This window comes from Oncorhynchus nerka, linkage group LG20 (genome assembly GCF_034236695.1).
Source record: "Oncorhynchus nerka isolate Pitt River linkage group LG20, Oner_Uvic_2.0, whole genome shotgun sequence".
In the NCBI taxonomy this organism is placed as follows: domain Eukaryota; kingdom Metazoa; phylum Chordata; class Actinopteri; order Salmoniformes; family Salmonidae; genus Oncorhynchus; species Oncorhynchus nerka.
In genome coordinates, this window is record NC_088415.1 from 39,832,120 (window position 1) to 39,857,027 (window position 24,908).

The 24,908-nt window shown below is 40.3% G+C and overlaps 1 protein-coding gene across 1 annotated transcript in view; it reads left to right on the forward strand.

The window, feature by feature from the left end:
• Positions 1-24,908, forward strand: part of LOC115102493 (nuclear factor of activated T-cells, cytoplasmic 2-like) — a 51,125-nt gene that overhangs the window by 17,916 nt on the left and 8,301 nt on the right. Inside the window, 4 exon segments of the mRNA XM_029622502.2 lie at positions 7,499-7,639; positions 13,342-13,397; positions 13,640-13,772; positions 14,029-14,775. Coding sequence (XP_029478362.2) covers positions 7,499-7,639; positions 13,342-13,397; positions 13,640-13,772; positions 14,029-14,775 — 1,077 coding nt within the window.

Consider the following 24,908-nt stretch of genomic DNA (forward strand, 5'->3'; position numbering starts at 1 on the left):
TGTAGCTAGCTAGCTGCGATGATCTGGTGTGACTACTAGCTAGTAGCTAGTTAGCTGGCTAGCGTCTGATGGAGTTTCCAGTTATAACGTATAAAAATAGCAGATCCATACCACATTGGGTGAGGCGGGTTGCAGGAAAGTATATTTAGGTCATAGGTAGAAAGTGAAAAAACGATAAACTCCATATTTACATGGGACAAGACAAACACACGTCCGACAGCTACGCCATCTTGGATACAAAGTTACCAGAACATTCGTTTGGTGGCGGAAAATGTTCACAAACACACATTTTTTTCAAACATAAACACTGTCCAGTTGTGATGATGATTATACAATGTTTATATAAAACATTTGCCTCACGTTGCAAGAACATTACCAGTAGGGATGACTATTTTCCTGAAAATCTACCAAGTTTCAATCAGAAGTGCCCATTTAAAGCATTTAAAACCAAAATATGGTCACTATGCCAAGTTTCTCCCAAAATAATATTGTCGCTGCACCACATTGCCGGCTTGACTGCTCTATGTAAAGATTTCACAGCAAGTGAAACTGATATTTAGTAACGACAGAGTAACTTTGATCGCCAATGACATTGTTGTGAAATGCGAAACAGGTCGTTTATAAATTCAGAATGTTGTCATGTTTCTTCATTAATTCAGCGCATTTCATCTCGACACAGAGCGTGCTCAGGACACACAGAGCTCACCCCGAGTAGGCTGAAGTGTTGTCGAATCATACAAACTTTGTAATGGCAGTCAAACAAAAGTCAAATGACCAAAGTTGCTAAGCTTGCTAGATAACTGTCAAATTACAGAAAATCTCAGATTTGGCCAAATCGAGTTGATGACTATACAGATAACTCATGAATAGCGGGGAGATAAAAAGAGGAAATGTTTTGAATATCTAGGCCTAAACGCTGTTTCCTCGTCTCCTCACTCCGCTGCCGCCCTCTCCCACCGCGTTTAAATCAATATTGCCTACTGTTTTCTAGATATTTGGCTTTTTTGGGGGGTTTGAGCTCATTTCATTTCTGTGATATCAGACTAGGCCTGAGCTCAGGCTTCAGCTCACCAGGCTTGGGTCGGACCAGGATCGAGTTTTCAGTTCTGATGAGGACTCTGAACTGCATTCGGGACTCATCTGCAGTCTGGCAGTGTCAATTTTGCGTGTGCTTTGATTTTATGGCGACTTTATTTGAAGTAAATACACTACGCTAAAGGGTTCCATCCGACAGCCTGTTTGGATAATGTGCTATTTCATTTTTGGCCAATCTGCTGCATGTTGTGTATTTTGTAGAATTACATTAAGTGAGACTTTGGGGGAAAATGTTGTAATTTCCCGGGTCTTGTCATATTTTGGGGGGAAATGTGAAGAGTGGTCCCGGGACAGTTCTGGAATCCCGGTTACCGGTGCTAATCCCTAGTTCCCAGAACATTTCATTAGGTTGTGGGAACAGTCTGGTGGGAACATTGTGCGGACATCACAAAAGATATGTTCCCAAAACACAAAAACTGTCCAGTTGTGCGGATGATTGTACAATGTTTCTTTTAGGGTACAAAAAACATTCACCTGATCATACAAGAAAGTTCACAGAACACATTTTTAATGTTCTTTAAAAGTTCCTTACACATTCCTTTCGGTTGTTGTAACATTGTGGGGACATGACAAGAGATATGTTCCCATAACACAAAACTGTCCAGTTGTGCTGATAATTACAATGTTTTTACTATGTTGAAAAAACAAGCCTGATCTTGCAAAAACATTCCCAGAACACATTTGGTATGTTCTTTAAAAGTTCCTAAAATATCTATTTAGGCTGTGGGGATATTGAGGGGATATGACAACAGATAGTTTCCCTAACACAAAATATGTCCAGTTGTGATGACATTCTCACAATAGTTCTATCAGCGTGCACAAAACATTCCCGCAATGTTTTTAGAATGTTATTCCTATGTTCCCAGAATTATAAAATTCCATTTTGAACAGTCCATGGAGGTTTATTTCATGTGTTAGTGTTATCTTACTGTTGAGGAAGTTAGTTGTACAAAAAAAGATCCATGTAGAAACACACATGGCAATTATTTGGAATCACATGACAATTTATTAGACATTTATTGTACAAAATGTAGATTTTACCATAGTTTGTTGGTAGTTGTAAGTGAGGATCGAACCTGGGAACTTTGGAGTGTTTCTGGAATGAATCCAGTGCATCACAGGGATGGGACTAACACAAATATACAAGCTGTTCACACCTTTACTCTGATTTCCAGGTTGTGGTCTTTGTCTTTGCAAAAGAGGATACCAATAAGTATCCTCTATTCTTTCTTACTCCACCAATCTTCTTTACATACTGTAAAGTTGGGATGATTTGACTTTTATTTTCACTACAAACTTGATTTCAGAAATCATGTAAAAATGTTGCCTGGCAAATTGGAGTGAGGGGTATATAAACTCAGCAAAAAAAAGAAACTTCCTCTCACTGTCAACTGCGTTCATTTTCAGCAAACTTAACGTGTGTAAATATTTGAATGAACATAACAAGATTCAACAACTGAGACATAAACTGAACAAGTTCCACAGACATTGAAAAATGTGTCCCTGAACAAAGGGGGGGTCAAAATCAAAAGTAACAGTCCACCAGCTGCATTAAGTACTGCAGTGCATCTCCTCCTCATGGACTGCACCAGATTTGCCAGTTCTTGCTGTGAGATGTTACCCCACTCTTCCACCAAGGCACCTGCATGTTCCCGGACATTTCTGGGGGAGAATGGCCCTAGCCCTCACCCTCTGATCCAACAGGTCCCAGATGTGCTCAATAGGATTGAGATCTGGGCTCTTCGCTGGCCATTGCAGAACACTGACATTCCTGTCTTGCAGGAAATCATGCACAGAATGAGCAGTATGGCTGGTGGCATTGTCATGCTGGAGGGTCATGTCAGGATGAGCCTGCAGGAAGAAGACCACATGAGGGAGGAGGATGTCTTCCCTGTAACGCAAAGCGTTGAGATTGCCTGCAATGACAACAAGCTCAGTCCAATGATGCTGTGACACACCGCCCCAGACCATGATGGACCCTCCACCTCCAAATCGATCCTGCTCCAGAGTACAGGCCTCGGTGTAACACTCATTTCTTCGACTATAAACGCAAATCAGACCATCACCCCTGGTGAGACAAATCTTTGACTCGTCAGTGAAGAGCACTTTTTGCCAGTCCTGTCTGGTCCAGCGACGGTGGGTTTGTGCCCATAGGCAACATTGTTGCCGGTGATGTCTGGTGAAGATCTGCCTTACAACAGGCCTACAAGCCCTCAGTCCAGCCTCTCTCAGCCTATTGCGGACAGTCTGAGCACTGATGGAGGGATTGTGCATTCCTGGTGTAACTCACGCAGGTGTGATGTTTGGATATACCGATCCTGCGAGGACGATCAGCTGTCCATCCTGTCTCCCTGTAGCGCTGTCTTAGGCATCTCACAGTACAGACATTGCAATTTATTGCTCTGGCCACATCTGCAGTCCTCATGCCTCGTTGCAGCATGCCTAAGGCACGTTCACGCAGATGAGCAGGGACCCTGGGCATCTTTCTTTTGGGGTTTATCAGAGTCAGTAGAAAGGCCTCTTTAGTGTCCTAGGTTTTTATAACTGTGACCTTAATTGCCTACCGTCTATAAGCTGTTAGTGTCTTAGCGACCGTTCCGCAGGTGCATGTTCATTAATTGTTTATGGTTCATTGAACAAGCATGGGAAACAGTGTTTAAACCCTTTACAATGAAGATCTATGAAGTTATTTGGATTTTTACAAATTTTCTTTGAAAGATAGAGTCCTGAAAAATGAAAATGTTCTGAGTGTAGATGTGCATATGTATGTACAGTGCGGCAGGTAGCTTAGCAGTTAATCGAAAGGCTGCTGGTTTGAATCTCCAAGCCGAATAGGTGAAACATCTGATGTGCCCTTGAGCTCATCGAGTGCACCAACCCTAATTGCTCCTGTAAGTTGCTCAGGATAACAACGTCTGCTAAAATACTCAAATGTAAATGTACCAAGACATATAGTTTGGATCATAATAGCCGTAGTTTGCATCATAATTTAAGGATTTTAGTACAAAGGGAAATCTACTAGAAACATTAGGATCCTGTTGGCGCAGCAGACTAAGTAGCCTACAAGGCTTGATGATGGCAGTTTGTATGTTTAAATCTACTTAAATACCATTCTTTAAAATAGCTATAGCTATACCCTAATAAAATATAATGATGTAAGAGGATTGAAATGCCGTTTGTTTAAAAGTTTGACGATGTCATATAATAATGTTACATTACACATCAATATTAGCAGAACATTATTATGCATTATCACGGAAGTATGTTTTTAGAAAAATGATGGATCATCATGGATCACCTTACAGAATATCTTCATGAGACCATTGTAGGAATATTCCCTGCTTGTTGTTATGGGTGTTTTGAATAACATATCCATCAACATTTGCAGAACATTTAGTTGTGCCGGTATGCTCTAAGAACATTACCGGAACATTGTGTTATTACATTACCTGGAACCTAATGAGAACATTTGGGGAATGTTCTGTGGTGGTTGTTACAGATGTTGTGCACAACATTTTAGTGAACGTTAGGAGAACATTCCCAAGGATATTTTACTTAAAACATGTCCTTTTGTTAGATAAAACCCTAACTAGAACTTAATAGGAATTGTACATAATGTTCTGGGAATGTTCCTGGTTTGCTGGGAAGATTCTAACGAAATTTCCACATCAACAATCGAAATGACTGAAAATGTGTCTTGTCACAATGAAATTCTAGCTTGATAAATCAAATGCATTCAAAGGAATGCTGCCTATTCACACGATTCAACAGTACAACCCTGCAGTGGCAGCGATGTGGAAGTCGTTGCGACGTTTCAGACAAGTGGACAGTCCTGTACTCGCTGTTCGCCTGCCCGACAGTTACCAGTAAGGGATATGGTGGTTGCCTGTCATGTCTTGTAGAGGTATGCTGCCTCTGTCTGGTCGAAACTTTCATTATGGTTGGCGTTCCTGTCTTTCGAACCCTCCAAACAGAGCCTTACATTATTCCAACTTGGAATATTATTTGAGGTGCAGTATAGTCCATTTGTCTGGTTATTTTTGCTAGCTAGCTTCGAGTTTGATCAGTTCAAGGGACGTGAGCGCCAAATGATGTAGCTTACCCCAGGCAATAACCACACAACATGTTTAGGCCATACTCATGCTCAGAATATGAAATCGAGCTCAAGGGCAATAAATGAAGCTACTTCAAGCTAGGCGAAGCAGCACGCATGTACTGACCCCGTCCATTAACAGGGACTGGAGTCAGGAATGGCCGCAGCATCAACTATTTGAATGGATTTGAATGGCTAGAAAGAAAGGCATGAACACCCTGGCGCAGTTCCTGAGGTTTTGGTGCAGTTTCAGCACTTTCTTTGTTTTTGAGTGTCACGGTTTTCATATGGTGAAGGAGAGTCGGACCAAACTGCAGCGTGTCGATTGCGATTCATCTTTATTAAACAAACGTAAAACACGACAAAACACTAACACTACAAAACAATAAACGAAACGAAAACAGCCTATACATGTGTCTACTAACGTCTAACAAGGACATCAATACACTCAGGACAATCACCCACAATACAACCAAAGAATATGGCTGCCTAAATATGGTTCCCAATCAGAGACAACGATAAACACCTGCCTCTGATTGAGAACCACTTCAGACAGCCATAGACTTTCCTAGAACACCCTACTAAGCTACAATCCCACTAACATACACACCAAAACCCCCAGACAAAACACACCACAATACAAAAACTCCATGCCACACCCTGGCCTGACCCAATACATGAAGAAAAACACAAAATACTTAGACCAGGGTGTGACATTGAGCATAAAAACCACCATAATCATTAAAAAAAAACATTAGATAACCATTTAAAAATATATATATTTGTGTCTTTTATTTGGCTTTTCATAACAGTTTTTGTTTTCTAAATTAGATTATCACAGGGTAAGCACATACCCTGCCTAAATTATGTAGTGGGTGCTGTCCAACACTCAGATGCAATCTCACTCCGGAGTGTCAGAATATTGTTGTCTGATGAGCGAAAGAAAAATATGCAGTCATGCTCCCCAGCAAACCTGGCATCACTGAAAACCAGTCAAGTAAAAGAACACCCCCAACACATCTGTTAAAATGGCCAATAAGCAAACTAAACTGTGTCAGTGGTGTGTGTGTTTGAAGAGACTAGCTTCCAGGTATTATCCTCTGTGTTGACTCACAGTATAGTAGGCTGTCCGAAGGTCACAACTGTTTGTCTACACTTCACACACCTCACTGGAGATAGGTTTTCAGTCTTTCAGGCGGGACGTGATGATAAGCTTGAGTAAGTAACTTCCATTCATTTGGTCTCAATCTCATCATGTGTACAACATGTTTTTAGATTTAATTGCCACACACTCCCTAGTAGTAAACATGATCCGGCTAAAAGGAAGGCAACCCCTTAATGCTGGCATTGCTGACAGTCGATCCCCAATAATAAGGTCAGTCACTAAAAGAGAGGAGCAGAGAGTCAAGCCCTGATTTTCTGTAGTCAGGTATTGGTTCCCTAAACATGGCTGCCTCCATAGAAATAGAATTACTAGAATGGATATTCCCTTTCAAGTCACTGGGTCTGTAATGGGTGAACTGGTGGCCATATTGAATGCACCCATAGGTGTTCCAGTTGAATTGCCATGGTCTGTGGAGCTTTTCCGTTCTAGCAAATTATACTTCTATGGTTACCACTGTCTCTGTGGCTGCAACTTCAGTGCCACTGCTTGATTAAGCTATCAGTCCTGGAAATCTACAGTACCGGGAGAGAATACAGTACAGCAGCCAATCAGTGTCTACATCATGGACAGGTCACAGGGTTTATTGAACATACTCCAACATACGCTCCATTGCGTAATGATGATAGTGTTGGAGAGGTCCACCCTCCATGTTCCTTCCCCCTCCTCCCTCAACCCCTTTCTGTACTGTAGGCTACCACACGCTGTCATATGTTTCCACTGGACAGAGTCCCACTTCCATGATGTGCTCTGTTTGTCCAGGCCTGTGGCGTGTAGCCGCAATTGACACTAGAACCTCAAATTCAAACAAGATCTCTTCATTCATATATACCAAGTAATTGCCTCATATTAATGTCTACACAAATCTAATATTCAGACAAATATTTAAAGTGCACAATGAGGAAATATATTTTTTTTAATTAGCCGGTACTAGTCTCATTGTAATCAGTCAACAATTACCTTGTGACTTCAAAGCAAACATCAACCAGAGATCAAACAGACTATCCCAAAATGACCTACCACAGAGTGTGTAACATTGTCAAAGTAATGCCATGCTCTGTCTCCTGTCCTAAAGCTCTACCCACTACGCCAACACGGCCTGTCAGTACCACAGTGTGTAACGTCATGTTCTCTCTTCCATCTCACAGCCCAGCGTTCCGCCCATGAGTTGCCCATGGTGGATAAACAAGACATGGACAGCTGTTCTGTCCTGGGAGGTCAGCAGATGATTCTGACAGGACAAAACTTCAGCTCCGACTCCAAGGTCATCTTTACGGAGAAAACCCGTGGTGAGTATTACTCAATATGAGTCAACACCTCTGGGGGTGGAAGTGGATGATGGTGGCATGGACCATATTCTATATGATGTCCCACCTCATCTGTTAAAAATGTTACGGTTATTTTACTAGAGTGAAATATTTGCCGGTATTCTTCTGACCGTTGTTAGATTCTGCTGAGAGAGAAAAAAACACTCATACAATACGTGCCAGTAGCATTGAAAACGTTTTGGGAATTTTCCATTGGAAAACTGGGAATGTGGAAAACTTTACATAGGAATATATGGGTATTTATTCACTTTTTACCTTTTTGCAAGTGTTTACCCTCATAAACCAGCCATGATAATCAGATGTAGACAGTTATTTCCAATGCCCATTTAGAGGCAATTTACTTCACAGCCCTATATTATTATTATTATTATTATTATTACTCTGGTTGATCATGCCTCTACAAATTTCGCTCACTAGTGCCACAGCACCCCCATGCTGCATTTTTACCTATGAATAATTTGCATGATCCATCAGATAAGGCAGCAGCCTCACTCTCCTGTGCCCTCTCCTTCCTCGCCTGTTATCCATGTGTTATGTTATCATTATGCTGTTGATTTTGTTGTGCATGGAATAGGACCTCTGTTAAGGAATAGGACCAAGCGGAATATGACCTAGCGGTTAGAAACGTTAGTCCAGTAACCCGAAAGATCGCTGGTTCAAATCCCCGAGCCGGCAAGGTGAGCAAGGCAGTTAACCATCAACAACAACTGCTCCCTGGGCGCCGATTAAGGCAGCCCCCCCCCCAGTACGTTAGGGGGGAAAAAAGTGATACTAGGCTTACTTGTCACATCGCAGTACCAGAATTCAACCTAAGGTGCGCATTTACTAGTGTGTGTATTACTGCTTTCTTATTGGTCTGCTCTATCCAGTCATAGGCCTTGTGACACAATTATTTAACTTGTACATTGGAATGGCAGAATCACCATTACAAGATAGTCTCAGATATTGCTGTATTAATCAATGTGACGCGTAATAGTGACAAAGGCCACCATACTTTCTGTCTGTCATTTGAATCCTGACCTTTCCTCCTCACCCACCACTCAGATATTTGCATGACATTCCAATTCCTTCTGATGCTAAACGGTGCCAACTCTTTTAGGATAAGGAGCTTATCACAGCAAGATAGGTTTTATTGTGGGTTTATTATAGAACTTCACACGATTATTTAACAAGCTTACTAAAGTATTAGTATATTGTGCAGATTGTTAATGTGCTTCATTGACAGCTTACAGGATTGTATGCTGAGGAGATGTACTTTGTTATAGTTGTCAGTCACAGTTTTCAGTACAGTCTTTGTTGTCCCGCTCTCTGTCGCCTCAATACAGACTGCCTGTGTAGTGAGGGATATATAATTTATGTCACCTCGTTGCACCTCAATATCCTCAATACTGAGTCCAGAGAGAAGAGTGGTCCTCATTGATCCATCTACAGCACTTACGGCAGCTACTTGGTTTACCTTGGCATTCCTCACCCAAACACTAACCATAACGCCAGCTCTTATAAAGCCAGATGCACAACCTAGGGACTATTCTAATGTAACTATTTATTCCTGGTTAGCTGTTATGTTATGTTTTTGTTATATATAGCTTGGCCATCCAGTCTTTGTTTATAACCTTCCATAAATCAGATCTAGGTTTTTATTTATGGTCCTTCAGTTGTTGTTGTTAATAGCCCTCAGATGTCTCTGGACTGCATGGGACAGCAGAAGAGTAGCCTAGTGTTTAGATGCTTTATCTGTTACTAGTCTGTTAGCATAATGGTTGTGACTCATTACATCCATGGCCTGTCTGAAGGCTGAGTATGGGGAGCTTTGAGGCATGGGCTTTCCGGGGGCCGAGTGTGGGGAGCTATGATACGTGGGCTCTCTAGGGGGCTGCTTCAGCTAGAACTTGGACCTTGTCTGTCCAGGTTTTTTTTTAATCAAGGCTTTCCTGCTGTCGGGTTACGACACACTGCAGTAATGGCTAGTATTGAAGACTTAAATAAAAACAAGTAGATCTACGTAGAAGAGGGATTTCCATTGTTTTGGAGAGGTTCTCCATGTGACCCAGAGTTCTGGAACAGTAAGGCTGTGAAATCCCTTTGAATGGGACACAACTGGCTCTGGCCTTCTCTGGCTCTAGGAGACACACGCATGCATGCACATGCACACACACTGTGCACACACACACACACAGCTGGCTTCGGCTGGGGCTCCTCTGGCTCGATCTCATGGACGTGGCTCCACGAGGGGAGGAGAGGAGTGTTCCATAAGACATTATTTGAAGGTCCGTAATAAACCATTTATAAGGCATTAATAAATCGTTACTCCCACATGAACCATTTACTAATCATTCGTAAAGTATTTTTGCAGTCCCTAATCTAAAGTGAGTGCTATTACATGTTTTGAGTGACTAATGTCAATTTTCACAAAAATGAGGGTGTAATGATTAATAAATGGTGAGCAAACGGTTTGTAAATGTCTTATAAATGGTTTATCATGGACCCTTAACATAAAGTGTTACAGAGGATTCCCACAGTCAAGCCAAGCTGGGCCTCTTCAACTCTTTCTGGCTGCCTCCATTCCTAATTACCAGAGAAAATAGAAAAGACAAGGGGTGTCCCGTAGAGTAGTTTTGGAACAAAACGCAAACAAATGTAAAACGCCAAGAAAGCAACAGTCATCACCTGTCGTTACTCTGTACTGAAACGGAGCGAGTTGATCATAAAACGAGAGAAAAAGAAAATAAAGAAAACTTGGCAAGACATATGGAATCCCCCTTTCTCCTTCTGACTCATTTCAGCCATATGCGTTTAATTTGCAGTCTGACATAAAGGTTTCCTACATAGCATTAAACAGATATCCGACTGCTAAATACTGTATTTCTTTCCTTTTGAGAAAATGCTTAAGCTGTTTATTTTTAATAGAGAGCAAATCTAGTTATAATGTCTAAAATGTTGATTATAACAAAAAAACATTTGGGGTTATTTGTGTGTTTCGGGGTGACGCTTTTGAAAGTTTATGATCATCAATGACAAGAAGTCATCATCAGCATAATTTCCAACACCTGAGTTGTTGACCTATACTCTTTTTCCAGTTAACTGTAAATGACTGCAATATGATGTAATAACATTAAATGACACAGCTAAATGCAGATAGCAGCAACAATACCTGTGCTGTCATTTACCCAGCACATCAAAAATGTTCAACACATTATTGTTACGTTATTGAGCAAGACCTAACCTTGAGGTATCAAGTAATGCCCTACAGTGCATCTTCAAGACCCGGAATTATAATCTTAAACTCTGCAAAAATTCAATCTGAGTTCATTATTTATTTTTCTATCTTGGGAAAGGGCCATAAAAAATCTTCACACGGCAAAGAGGAAAATAACATCCTGAATTTAAAGGAAAACTCCACAGAAAAAGTATATTTTGGTATTTGTTTCATTATTCCATTGTTAACAGTCTCAAAAGATATGTAACTTTCAAAACACAGAAATCATCCCTGTATGATGCATTTTGCATCATATGATTTTCCGTTTTGCATCATATAATGCTACATTTATCATACAGGGATGCTTTCTGTATTTTGAAAGTTGCGCATCTTGAAAACTTGATAGCTGACAAGCAAAACGTTTTGGGACTATGTCAACAATGATCTAATGAAACAAATACCAAAACATAGCTTTTGGGTGGAATTTTCCTTTAAGCAAAAATATGATCTTTTACATTTGAAGAGAACCAACAACTGTAGGTTACACTCGAATTAAGCATACTATTCCATGGATAATAAACCTGTTAAACAGCCCTCACAAAACGAATACACGCCAAACCATTTCTCATTTTAAAAGATAAGAATACAAATGCTTTAATTAGAAACAACAATCCAATTAATTACAATTTTAAAAGCTTCCATGAAAATCTATAGAAATATGAATTAAATTACCTTTACATAATAACAAAACTCATAAGTAACCAGACTTGATACAAACAGGGTTTATTAAAAATGCATTCACTATAATACAATATGCAAAAAAAAAAAACATGTAGATATATCACTTATGGCTGTTGATGCCTAAAAGGCTTTAGACCTTCTTGTATGGCCTTTTCTATTCCAATCTTTGGAAGCATTCAACTTTCCAACTGAAATAATACATTTCATAAAAAATATTATATAAATATCCTAAAGCAATTTTTTATTTTTTATAATACATAATCTGCTGAAATTGCTTTAGAAAGGGGCACGAGACAGGGATGTCCTTTCTCCCCCCTCCTGTTTGTACAGGACCCAAACGTAACAGGTATCAGTATTGGTAAACATTAATATCAACTAAACTTATTTGCCACCGATCTGTTGATATACAATGACTAATTTTGAAAACTCAATGCCCCCCCTGTTAAGAATATTCAAATATCAGGATATAAAATGAACGTGAAAAAACTGAAATAATGGCAATAGGAAAAATAATAACTCATGATCTACAGCAATCCTTTAAGTGGACCACAAAAAATATTAAATACTTAGGATGCTTAATAAGTAACAACAAATATATAATGATAATTAAATGGAGCAATCTTCCCAGAAATCTAAATAAAACTCTTTAGAATGGCATGCTTTTAACAAAGTTGTTATTTTTATATTTGGTAATACCTATTACCCCACCGAATACATTATTTTAAAAAGTATACTCGGCCATAAGAATTTATATGGGCAAATGAAACGCATAGAATAAATATGAACGTTTTACATGACCCTAAGTCTGAGGGTGGTTTATACCTTCCAGACTTGGAATTGTGTCAACTCTCCACCCAAAACTTTTACTTGAATGTTATTGTTAAATGCACTAAAGAGGAACAATGGGGATATATTGGAGATGTGCATGCTCCTCCCCAGAATCTTTTCACATGTCTGTTTTGAAAGGATAGAGTTAAGAACATGAACAACTTCATAGTTAAGAATCCCTTCATACTCAGACAGGTTTGGCCTATTTTTGTTCACCAGTGCGTCAACCATCAGCCATTGGACCTAAGCTCTCCGCCAGGGTGCATTTTTAGAATAGACTTTTCTTAACCTCTAAAATAATTCCAATATTGCTTGAACACAGAGTAAATATGTGATTTTATGTATGATTTCTTACAATATATTATGGGAAATATAGGTTCAGATAATGGTTTTACTTCATGATAAATCTGTAGCTGTCTCTGGCTGTAGGTGAGCAGAATGGTGAAAGAGGAAGTGGTGAGAGTAGATATATAATCTATGTGACACAAAGAGTCTCCTAACTCCTCTTGCGTGTTAATAATATGGCCTATGGGTTAGTGGCAGGCAGACAATGATGTGAAGGTTGAAACCAGGCATTGTGTTCTGAGACAAAGCGGAGAATCCTCTACCACGCTGGCTCAACCTGCCAAAGAGACAATAGAGTTCATGAATTCACTATAAACACATGGAAACATCTGAGATATACATTTTTACTGGTTAGAATTCATTTTTAATTGGTTTGCAACTTAGCATGTTTGCAATTAATCAAAAGCAGAGTAGCAATTGCACACATTTTCTGGTTTTAGATAACCTCTCCCTGTACTGTGTTCCTGTTTTTGCTGTGTCCAACAGGGTGTTGTAATTCACCCTGAAATATGTATATGACCTGAAACAACCATTTCCTTCTCTGTCTCTGCAGATGGACAGCAGATTTGGGAGATGGAGGCAACTGTAGACAAAGATAAATGTCAGCCCGTAAGTATCAGTACTTTTACAGATGGCCCACTTCTCGATGTCTGAAAAAGTGGTCAAAACAGTCCACTGATTATAATGTAGGAATTGTCTGTTCGTTTGTTTAAATAACGTTTTTTTTAATAATAATGTCATACTTTGTCACCAATTTCATTGTTTACACATCTACAGTGGTTATACTCTGCCTACAATTTCTAATAATAATGTGACAGATTGATATGAAATTAAAATTGTCATTTTAACAGAGTCTGCTGTTTGTTGAAATACCCTCCTATCGCGACCTGTCGATTTGCCATTCTGCCAAAGTGAACTTCTATGTCATCAACGGAAAGAGGAAGCGCAGCCAGCCTCAGCACTTCACATTCACTCCACTGGCAGGTATGGAACCATAAGCATCAGCAATAAGGAGGCAATACCCATCATATGACTGTGATGGTCTGAGTGAACTGTGTGTTATTTTAGGTGCTTTTGTGAAAGAGCAATATAATTATGTAGGAATGATATCAAGTCACATGTTATTCCATGTCATTAATATGTCACTAAGATATATGATTGGTGTAGTAGATTATAGTTACTTTAAGCAGTATGACTTAACCCCCACTCATATCTCTGTTGTCTTCCGTCTCTCCCACAGTCCCGTCCATTAAAACAGAGCCTGTGGATGACTATCCTTTCTCCATGACCCAGATTATGGGTGTGTCCCCCCAGTCCTACTACCACCACAGCCCTGGGTCCCGTGGGATCATCCACCCAGACAACGGCCTGGTCTCCAGCATGGCCTCCTGCCAGCAGGTCCGCTCCGGCCTCCCCACCCCCGTCCCAGACACCTGCTTCCAGCAGCAGAGCCCAGCCATTGTGTACTCCCGTGGGGGAAAGAGTCTGAGCGGCAGTCCCGGGGGGCTCTACCAGCAAACTGGGGAGATGCGGGTGATGCCCGACCCACACCGCTCCGTCCTGGTTCACACGGGCTCCCCAGCTCAGTCGTCCCCGCTGGGGGCCCAGCAGCAGCAGCATGGAGGGGGCCAGGGCCAGCACCCCTCCATTATCCAGTTCTCCCCCAACAACCAACACCTGCTCCGGGGAAGCGACCCTCCACCTCTCCAGCCTGACAACCATCAGCACATCATCTACTGTGATGGCTACCCTCAGCAGTCTGGAGCCCAAGCTCACTCCCCTATCTCGGCCCACTCCCCCCAACATTACCCAACCACAGTGATCCAGCAGCAGCCCTATGTGCCCAAGGCGGTGCCCAAGGGCAGGTCTTCCCCTGGTGGGATGGAGGCCCAGAGATGCCCCCCTGGAGAGGAGCAGAGAGCCAGCCTCCCTGGAGGACGGGTCACAGTCAAGGAGGAGAACCTGGATCAAATGTACCTTGATGACGGTGAGTGTAAGTTAGTGCCAGGCTTTTATACATCAATATAATTAATGCTCTTGAATGATGCATGGTGGTGTAACATCCATGCGATTTTGTTATTTGCCTTCTAGGCAGAGTTCCTCTGTCCAGTGTCTGTGTTCTTTTCCCCATCTTAATCTTAATCTTTTATTTTTATTGTCCCAGAGTCGCCTCTTCACTGTTGACATTGAGACTGGTATTTTGAGGGTACTATTTAATGAAGCTGCCAGTTGAGGACTTGTGAGGTGTCTGTTTCTCAAACTAGACAATCTAATGTACTCTTGCTCAGTTGTGCACCGGGGCCTCCCACTCCTCTTTCTATTCTGGTTAGAGCAAGTCTGCGCTGTTCTGTGAAGGGAGTAGTACACAGCATTGTATGAGATCTCCAGTTTCTTGGCAATATCTCGCATGGAATAGCCTTCATTTCTCAGAACAAGAATAGACTGACGAGATTCATAAGAAAGTTCTTTGTTTCTGGCCTGTAATCGAACCAACAAATGCTGATGCTCCAGATAGAACTAGTCTAAAGAAGGCCAGTTTTATCACTTTTCTGAGACACGCTTTGGCTTGTGACCGCTACTTTTAAAACTACTGGCTGAAATGATACATCACTTCTGTAGCACAAAAAAATATTAAATAAAAATACTATAGAATGGGCCAATTATAGAATCAGGGTTGACTGTAACAGGGTTGACTGTAACAGGGTTGACTGTAACAGGGTTGATGGAAGCTTGTTGTGTGCAACAGGGAGGTTCACAAAAAAAATGTGTTAAAACATTTCTAGTCTACAGTACCAGTCAAAAGTTTGGACACACCTACTCATTCCAGGGTTTTTCTTAATTTTTTACTAGTTTCTACATTGTAGAATAATAGTGAAGACATCAAAACTATGAAATAGCACATATGTGACTGACTGCCTCGATTCGGTCTTATTTAGCAATATTTTAAATGGTGTCTTTTACATTGGATAAAAGCAGATACACAGAGCTACCAAATGGTATATAATACACCTCATTTGAGGAACAATGGGAAAGTAATTCTGCTTTGAAAGTTGATAAACTTGTAACTTCGCTTTGGAGAAAATGGCCTTTGAATGTTTGGTACCCACTGGAGAGTGCTTCTTTGTCTACACCCGTTCAGCATCGTTCACACCCTCTTAAGCTTTAGCCCCAACCATCTCTTTAACTTCTTGACGCTACCCATCCCTTAAGCAGGATAATTGCGCCTCAGTCAAATAATATTACTAAAAATATTCATGTTCATGAAATCACAAGTGCAATATTGCAAAACACAGTTTAGCCTTTTGTTAATCCACCTGTCGTCTCAGATTTTGAAATTATGCTTTACAGCGAAAGCAATCCAAGCGTTTGTGTAAGTTTATCGATCGCATGACAAAACATTAAGTACACTTAGCATCAGGTAGCTTGGTCACGAAAATCAGAAAAGCAATCAAATTAATTGTTTACCTTTGATGATCTTCGGATATTTTCACTCACGAGACACACAGTTACACAACAAATGTTCCTTTTGTTCCATAAAGATTATTTTTATATCCAAAATACCTCCGTTTGTTTTGGCGCATTATGCTCAGAAATCCACAGGAAAGAGCGGTCATGACAACGCAGACAAATTCCAAATAATATCTGTAATGTCCACAGAAACATGTCAAACGTTTTTTATAATCAATCTTCAGGTTGTTTTTAAAATATATAATTGATCATATATAAACCACAAATGTCTTTCACAGTAGGAGAGGGAAAAGCAATACCTATTAAAAAGTCTGTTGCGTGAGCAAACCTCATGTGACCACTTGACGCAATGTTATCGTTCTGGCTCATTTTTCAAAATAAAAGCCTGAAACTATGTCTGGAGACTGTTGGCACCTTGAGGAAGCGATGGGAAAAGGAATCTGGTTGATATCCCTTTAAATGGAGCAATGGGAGACTATGGAACATAGAGTTTTCAAAATAGAAGCCACTTCCTGGTTTGATTTTCTCAGGGTTTAGCCTGCAATATCAGTTCTGTTATACTCACAGACAATATTTTGACCGTTTTGGAAACTTTAGAGTGTTTTCTATCCCAATCTGTCAATTATATGCATATTCTAGCATCTGGTCCTGAGAAATAGGCCATTTACATTGGGAACGTTATTTTTCCAAACATAAAAATAGTGCCCCCTAGCTTCAAGAGGTTAAGGGTTGATCTGAGCATTCAATCATAACAACAACAGTCAAGCACCCAAACTACCTTGCTTGCTACTTCCAAACACAAATGAGAGAACAGCTCACTGACCATTTTACTCACCCAAGCAGAGCTGGATGTTTTTATGTTTAACCAGAGTGTTGGTGACTGTAACTGTGCTGCTGGCAACAATTTACGCTTTTTTCCAACATTTTCTGACACGTCCATATTCAACGGGTGATGAGTGTTCGTAAATGCTTCTCCCTTTCATGGATGCCATGGTTGCCCTTAGATTGAAGATGTAATCCGGAGACAGGTGTTTTCTCCTTCTCCTTAGCTATCATACTCTAATTCCACTGATTCCACTAATTCCACTGAATAACACTTATTACACGTACTACACAATACATTTAGTTTTAAGCCGCGTCAGACATGACTACCTACACATACTGACCAGCTCAAATAGACAGAAGCTTGCTATATGGCAGACCAATCAGAACTCATCTGTCAGCATGTCCATCCCACTCATTATCTCAGCCAATCATGGCTAGCGGGAAGGTTGCTCACTTTTTCTGTGGCTAAACCAAATAGGCTCGTAAATTTAACCATTTTATTTGTATTTACAGATGGCATACACGTCTGTTATTAAGGCTACATGAAAGTTCACATGTTCCAGAAGGCATTTCTGCCAAAAAAAAACACATTTTGATTTAAAAAAAGTTTCTGTTAAAATGGCTCTCCTGTGAAGTAGTGACCCACGATATACGCCTAGTTTCCTGAAACGAGTCACATATTCTGTTGTAACCAAAAAAGTGTTAAACAAAGATTCTTCAAAGTAGCCACCCTTTGCCTTGATGACAGCTTTGCACACTTGTCATTCCCTCAACGAGCTTCATGAGGTAGTCACCTGGAATGCATTTCAATTAACAGTTGTGCCTTGTGAAAAGTTAATTTGTGGAATTTATTTCCTTCTTAATGTGTTTGAGCCAATCAATTGTGTTGTGACAAGGTAAGGGTGGTATTCAGAAGATAGCCCTATTTGGGAAAAGACCATGTCCATATTATGGCAAGAATAGCTCAAATAAGTAAAGAGAAATGGCAGTCCATCATTACTTTAAGACATGAAGGTCAGTCAGTACGGAACATTTCAAGAACTTTGAAAGGTTCTTCAAGTGCAGTCGCTAAAACCATCAAGCGCTATGATGAAACTGGCTCTCATGTGGACCACCACATGAAAGGAAGACCCAGAGTTACTTCTGCTGCAGAGGATAAGTTCATTAGAGTTACCAGCCTCAGAAATTGCAACCCAAATAAATGCTTCACAGAGTTAAAGTAACATATCCATCTCAACTTCAACTGTTCAGAAGAGACGGCGTGAATCAGACCTTCATGGTCAAATTGCTGCAAAGAAGCCACTACTAAAGGACACCAATAATAAGAAGAGAGTTGCTTGTGCCAAGAAACACGAACAATGGACATTAGACTGGTGGAAATCTGTCCTTTGGTCTGATGAGTCCAAATTTGAGATTTTGGGTTCCAACCCCCGTGTCTTTGTGAGACGCAGAGTAGATGAACTGATGATCTCCGCATGTGGTTCCCACTGTGAGGCATGGAGGAGGAGGTGTGATGTTGTAGGGGTGCTTTGCTGGTGACACTGTCTGTGATTTATTTAGAATTCAAGGCACATTTAACCAGCATGGCTACCACAGCATTCTGCAGCGATTTGCCATCCCATCTGGTTTGTGCTTAGTGGGACTATAATTAGTTTTTCATCAGGACAATGACACAACACACCTCCAGCCTGTGTAAGGCCTTTTGACCAAGAAGGAGAGTGATGGAGTACTGCATCAGATGACCTGGCATCCACAATCACCTGACCTCAACCCAATAGAGATGGTTTGGGATGAGTTGTGCAGAGTGATGGAAAAGCAGCCAACAAGTGCTCAGCATATGTGGGAACTCCTAGACTGTTGGAAAAGCATTCCAGGTGAAGCTGGTTGAGAGAATGCCAAGAGTGTGCCAAGAGTGTGCAAAACTGTCGTCAAGGGTGGCTACTTTGAAGAATATAAAATATGTTTAGATTTGTTTCACAATTTTTTGGTTACTTACATGATTTCATGTGTTATTTCATAGTTTTGATGTCTTCACTATTTTTCTACAATGTAGAAAATAGTAAAAATAAAAATAAAACTTGAATGAGTAGGTGTGTCCAAAATTTTGACTGGTACTGTATCTATGTATGGGTAGCAGGGTTGACGTGTTATACTTGACGCGCTCAGTTTTCTACCACAAAACAACAGAAAATGGCCAAAAATATTAGACGCAGCTGACCTGCATTTACATTATGATTTGACTATTAAATGTCAGTGTTTCTTTAAAAAATAGTTTCAACCAAAACGATAGATTGGTTCACGTAACTGACCAATCCTGTTCAAATGATAGACAAACATAAATTATTCCCTAATCACATGTGCACTTTAACAACAATCCTTCCCAAGTTGACAGTCCAGGAGATGTAGTTACATATGTTCAACTTAGTTTTCCACTCAATTTATACTTACCCATGTCAGCCCCATTATTACCCTGTGAGATCAGAATAACAGACCACATCCAAACTACATGTTGTTGCAGTGTGATCACCAGACCTGATAATGATGTTGTCCCTTTAAACCTCTCTTTGGTTGGGGAGGTAGCTAGTCCTCGTCAGTGACAGGTCATGTCCTAGACCATGTGGAAGTGTTGTAACCCTGGTGATCTGTAGTTTGAAGGATCACCATGTTGTTCAGTTCAGCACAACCCAGTAAGAAATAGAGAGAGAGAGAGGGGATTTCTCTGGCATTACTACAGACCAGGAAATGAGACCTCTTTTTTTCTCTTTCTTTCATTTTTTTTTATATAAAACAACAGAAAAAAATGAAAAAATTAAGCAGCCAGCTCTCCTGACCGACCGCCTGGATGTGTTGACACTGTTATGATCTGAAAAACAAGTTCCATGGTAACCATTGTCAAACAGTGGAATGGGCTGCTTCAGAGAGCCCGGGAAAGCCTCTTTGTTTGTTATACTTGGCTGGGGTTTCCCTTGGCCCCACACCCCTCAATTCTGTGGAGAACACACTGGAGGATTTGCTTTTTTCCATCCCTGGCCCAAGATTCTGCCAATCTGGCACAAGAAAATCCTATTTGCAGCTGCTCTCCTCCAGAAAATCCGGTCTGATCTCCATAAGATAGCGCTTAGGGTGGGAGTCGGGAGGCAACAGCAGCAGGAAAAAGGAAAGGGCTGAGTTTGGATGGAAAAAATGAAACTGAGAAAAGGGTCCAGCAGTGGACGAGTGGAATTTTGTTTTAGATGGCCTAACAGGGTTTCCCTCTGTAAACAGCAACAGCGTTTACTGTTTCTGATTTAACACAGAGTAACTGGGAGAGTCATACTGGGAGAGTCATACTGGGTGGACTGTGTTTTGCAAGGTGTTGATCTGAGAGCTCCCTACCAATATCTCTCTCTCTCTCTGTCTTCCTTCTGTTCTGGACTTTTATTCTGGTAGCTACTAGAACAATCTCCCTAAAAATCTCATCAAACTGTTCAGAAGAGACGGCGTGAATCAGGCCTTCATGGTCAAATTGCTGCAAAGAAACCACTACTAAAAGGCACCAATAAGAATAAGAGACTTGCTTGGGCCAAGAAACACGAGCAATGGACATTGGCTAGTGGAAATGTGTCCTTTGGTCTGGAGTACAAATTGGAGAGTTTTGGTTCCGACCGCCGTGTCTTTGTGAAGATGCGGTGTGGGTGAACGGATGATCTCTGCATGTGTATTTGCCATCGTAAAGCATGGAGGAGGAGGTGTTAGGGTGTGGGGGTGCTTTGCTGGTGACACTGTCTGTGATTTATTTAGAATTCAAGGCACACTTAACCAGCATGTCTACCACAGCATTCTGCAGAGATACGCCATCCCACCTGGTTTGGTGGGACTATCACTTGTTTTTCAACAGGACAATGACCCAACACACCTCCAGGCTGTGTAAGGGCTAAGGAGAATAATGGAGTGCTGCATCAGATGACCTGGCCTCCACAATCACCTGACCTCAACCCAATTGAGATGGTTTTGGATGAGTCGGACCACCGCAGAGTGAAAGAAAAGCAGCCAACAAGTGCTCAGCATATGTGGGAACTCCTTCAAGATGGTTGGAAAGGCATTCCTCATGGAGCTGGTTGAGAGAATGCCAAGTGTGCAAAACTGTCATCAAGGCAAAGGGTGGCTATTTGAAGAATCTCAAGTATAAAATATATTTAGATTTGTTTAACACTTTTTTTGGTTACTACATGATTCCATATGTGTTATTTCGTAGTTTTGATAACAAGGTAGAAAAGAGTAAAAATAAAGAATAACCCTTGAATGAGTAGGTGTCCTTAAACTTTTGACTGGCCAGATGGGGGAGCGATGGGAAGCAATTGAACTACAGAAATTCAGCCGTGTCAAAATATTCATTTTGACAATAGATATTCTGCTGGTTAAAGCAACTGGGATATTATTCCATCTACTGAGGTCAGATTTAATTGATTTAAGCTTTTCTGTCAATGGTTTTATCTAAAGAAGGAAATATTTATTTAAAATGGAAAACGATTGGGATTCCATATCATAGAGATTAAGTAGTTCCAAGAGGTTAACTCTTGGAACTACCCATCCCAGATCCGGGAGAATTGTCATCAACTACACTAATTAGCATAGCGCAACGGTCAAAAAATATTACTAGAAAATATTCATATTCATGAAATCACAAGTGAAATATAGAGAAACACAGTTTAGCCTTTTGTTAATCACCCTGTCATCTCAGATTCTGAAATTATGCTTTACAGCCAAAGCAAGACAAGCGTTTGTGTAAGTTTATCGATAGCCTAGCATAGCATTATGTCCAGCTAGCAGCAGGAAGCTTGGTCACGAAAATCAGAAAAGCAATCAAATGAACCGTTTACATTATGTTGAGAAATCCACCGAAAATAGCGGTCACGACAACGCCGAAATTATATCCATAATATTGACAGAAACATGGCAAACGTTTTTTATAATCAATCCTCAAGGTGTTTTTCAAATATCTATTCGATAATATATCAACCGGGACAATTGGCTTTTCAGTAGGAGCGAGAGGAAAAATGACTACCTCTGTCTTTTACGCAAGAATCACTCTGAGAGCCCTCAGCTGGCCACTTACGCAATGTAGTCTTTTACGCTCATTCTTCAACATAAAGGCGTGAAACTACGTCTAAAGGCTGTAGACACCTTGTGGAATATGTAGAAAAAGGAATCTGGTTGATCTCCCTTTCAATGGCCAATAGGGATGCATAGGAACACAACGGTTTCAAAATAAGAGACACTTCCTGATTGGATTTTCCTCTGGGTTTCGCCTGCAATATCAGTTCTGTTATACTCACAGACAATATTTTGACAGTTTTGGAAGATTTAGAGTGATTTCTATCATAAGCTGTCAATTATATGCATATTCTAGCATCTGGTCCTGAGAAATAAGTCGTTTTCTTTGGGAACGTTATTTTTCCAAAAATAAAAAATAGTGCCTAGTTTCAAGAAATTTGTGGAGTGGTTGAAAAACTAGTTTTAATGACTCCAACATAAGTGTATGTAAACTTCCGACTTCAATTGTAGCTGACAGCGTCTAAACGTGGCCTAATTTCTATTCATTATTACAGGAAAATAAACTCACAACAATGTTATTATTTACAAGTCAATGGCGAGCTAATTACAGAAAATAGTTTACGGTTGTGAGTGTGCGTGTATCGAAATAAAAGCAGGCTATTCTATAGAAGAATTTTAGAACCTGTCTCATAAACTTTAACATGCAATGAAAACGACTTTCTGACAAAATTTTGAAATGTATAGTATCTGAAAAATGTAGCTAGCTAGACTCTCTTACCCGTAGACATGGATGAACGCTTCTCCCTCTCTGTCACGGATGCCATGGTTACCCTTCGTTTGTAGATGTAATCCAGATATTTTTATACAACAACTATTACAACAGCCTTCTGTGTTCTCTTTTCGACTCCCTCCGCATTTGCCAACAAATGCCAGAATTTTCGTTATCTCCTTAGCTATCATATTCTGCTTCCACCGGGCATTCCATTGATTTCAAAATGCAGTCCTCCAGACAGTGGAGAGCCTTATCAACACTTTTGCAGTTCTTTGTGATAGCTTTCAAAAAAGCCACTTTAGAAAGGATTACCTACACATACTAAGCAGCTCATGTTATGGGGGAGCCATAACATGTTATAGACAGAAGCATGCTACATGGCAGACCAATCCAAATTCATCTCTTGGCATGTCCAGCCGATCCATTATCTCAGCCAATCATGTCTAGCGGGAAGGCTCCTGACTTTTTCTGTGGCTTAACCAACTAGGCTCGTAATTTTACATTTACATATATTTGCACATGCCATACACATTTGTTATTAGGGCACATGAAAGTTCACATGTTCCAGAAGGAATTTCAGACAACAACAAACAACACATAAAAAAAAAAAAAAAAATGTTCAAATGCCTCTCCTGTGAAGAAGTGACACGGGACATATGCCTAGTTTCATGAAACGAGTCACAAATGATTCTCTTTTCTGTGTGTCCTTTTGGGGCAGGTGTGTTTCTTTGAACATTGCTATATCAATATGGTTTCTTCTTAGGATATCAAGACAGCAGGAACTTTTAATATGTGAGTTTAGGCCTTTAAAATGTCAAGAGAGAATAGCTAGCGTAGCCATTGTTTAAAAAAAAGTAGTATTAATGTTGTAATTATTATCTTTAGTGTTAAAAAGCCCATGGATGTGAAACAAAAAGCAGGACCCACAGGGAAACCCACCCAGTGAACCATTCCCCCCTTCCCTCCCCTTATCTATAACATGTCTTAAACAGCATATATGTTGGGGGGGGTCTTAAGGTATTGCAAAACATAAGTAAAGTAAAACATAAAATAACTAATAATTAACCTCTTCAGACCTTTACATTTAAGTTAGCAGATAAAAAAAAAGAATGAAATATTGCAACTGAAAATACAAGCCTAAACAGCCACATATCCTCACTATTGTTAGCAATATACTCTAAATTACCTTAAACATAGGAGGAAGAATAAAAAACAAGCAAACAAGGAATTGTGTGGAAGCCCATATGGGACTGACAATCTATCTTGAACAGTTTAGCCCATAGGGGTGTAATGTGCTGTAGCCCCGTAAGGAAGCAACCCTAGTCCGTATGGCTCTTCAATGTATGGTACTTCAATATATTGGAAATGTTTTATTAATTGGCGCGGTGTCATCAATGTCGAAATGTCCTCGAACATAGGCAATCTAATAATAACAAAGTCCAATGTTCAGAAAGAATAATAATAGTGTTCCTTTTACCCAATTGAGGGGATACTCATCATCGTCTTATGCTGAGGGCAGCACCACAGCCATAGGCTAGGCTGCGTGATTGTGCGTGGATAGCATACCTGAATATTGAGTCAGCCAAAAGCCTAGATCTGTCAGCTCTTCCCCTTGTGTGTTGAACATTTTGTGTGCTTATCGAAGTAGTCTTGAGCCTCCTTGGCAGTAGAAAATGTGTGTGTGTTGTGGTCAAGATGAGATTTGCCAGTTGGATGAAGCTATATCTCAGCTTTATCTTATTTCTACTTTTTAACTACTTTGCTAACATTTTACCTAACCCTAACCTTAACCTTAACCTTAACACTTAACTCTAACCTTAATCCCTAGCCTAGGTAAGGTTAGTCACTTCACTAACCTCGCTAACTTTAGCCACCAAAAAAATGTAATTCGTTATGAAGAAAATCATGTACTGGACACGAATGCATTATGAAAAAGAAAACACAAAAACATAATATATAGAAAATTGTATGGTGGACACCATTTTTTTGTGTGTGTGTCTGTCAAGAATTTAGAATAAGTC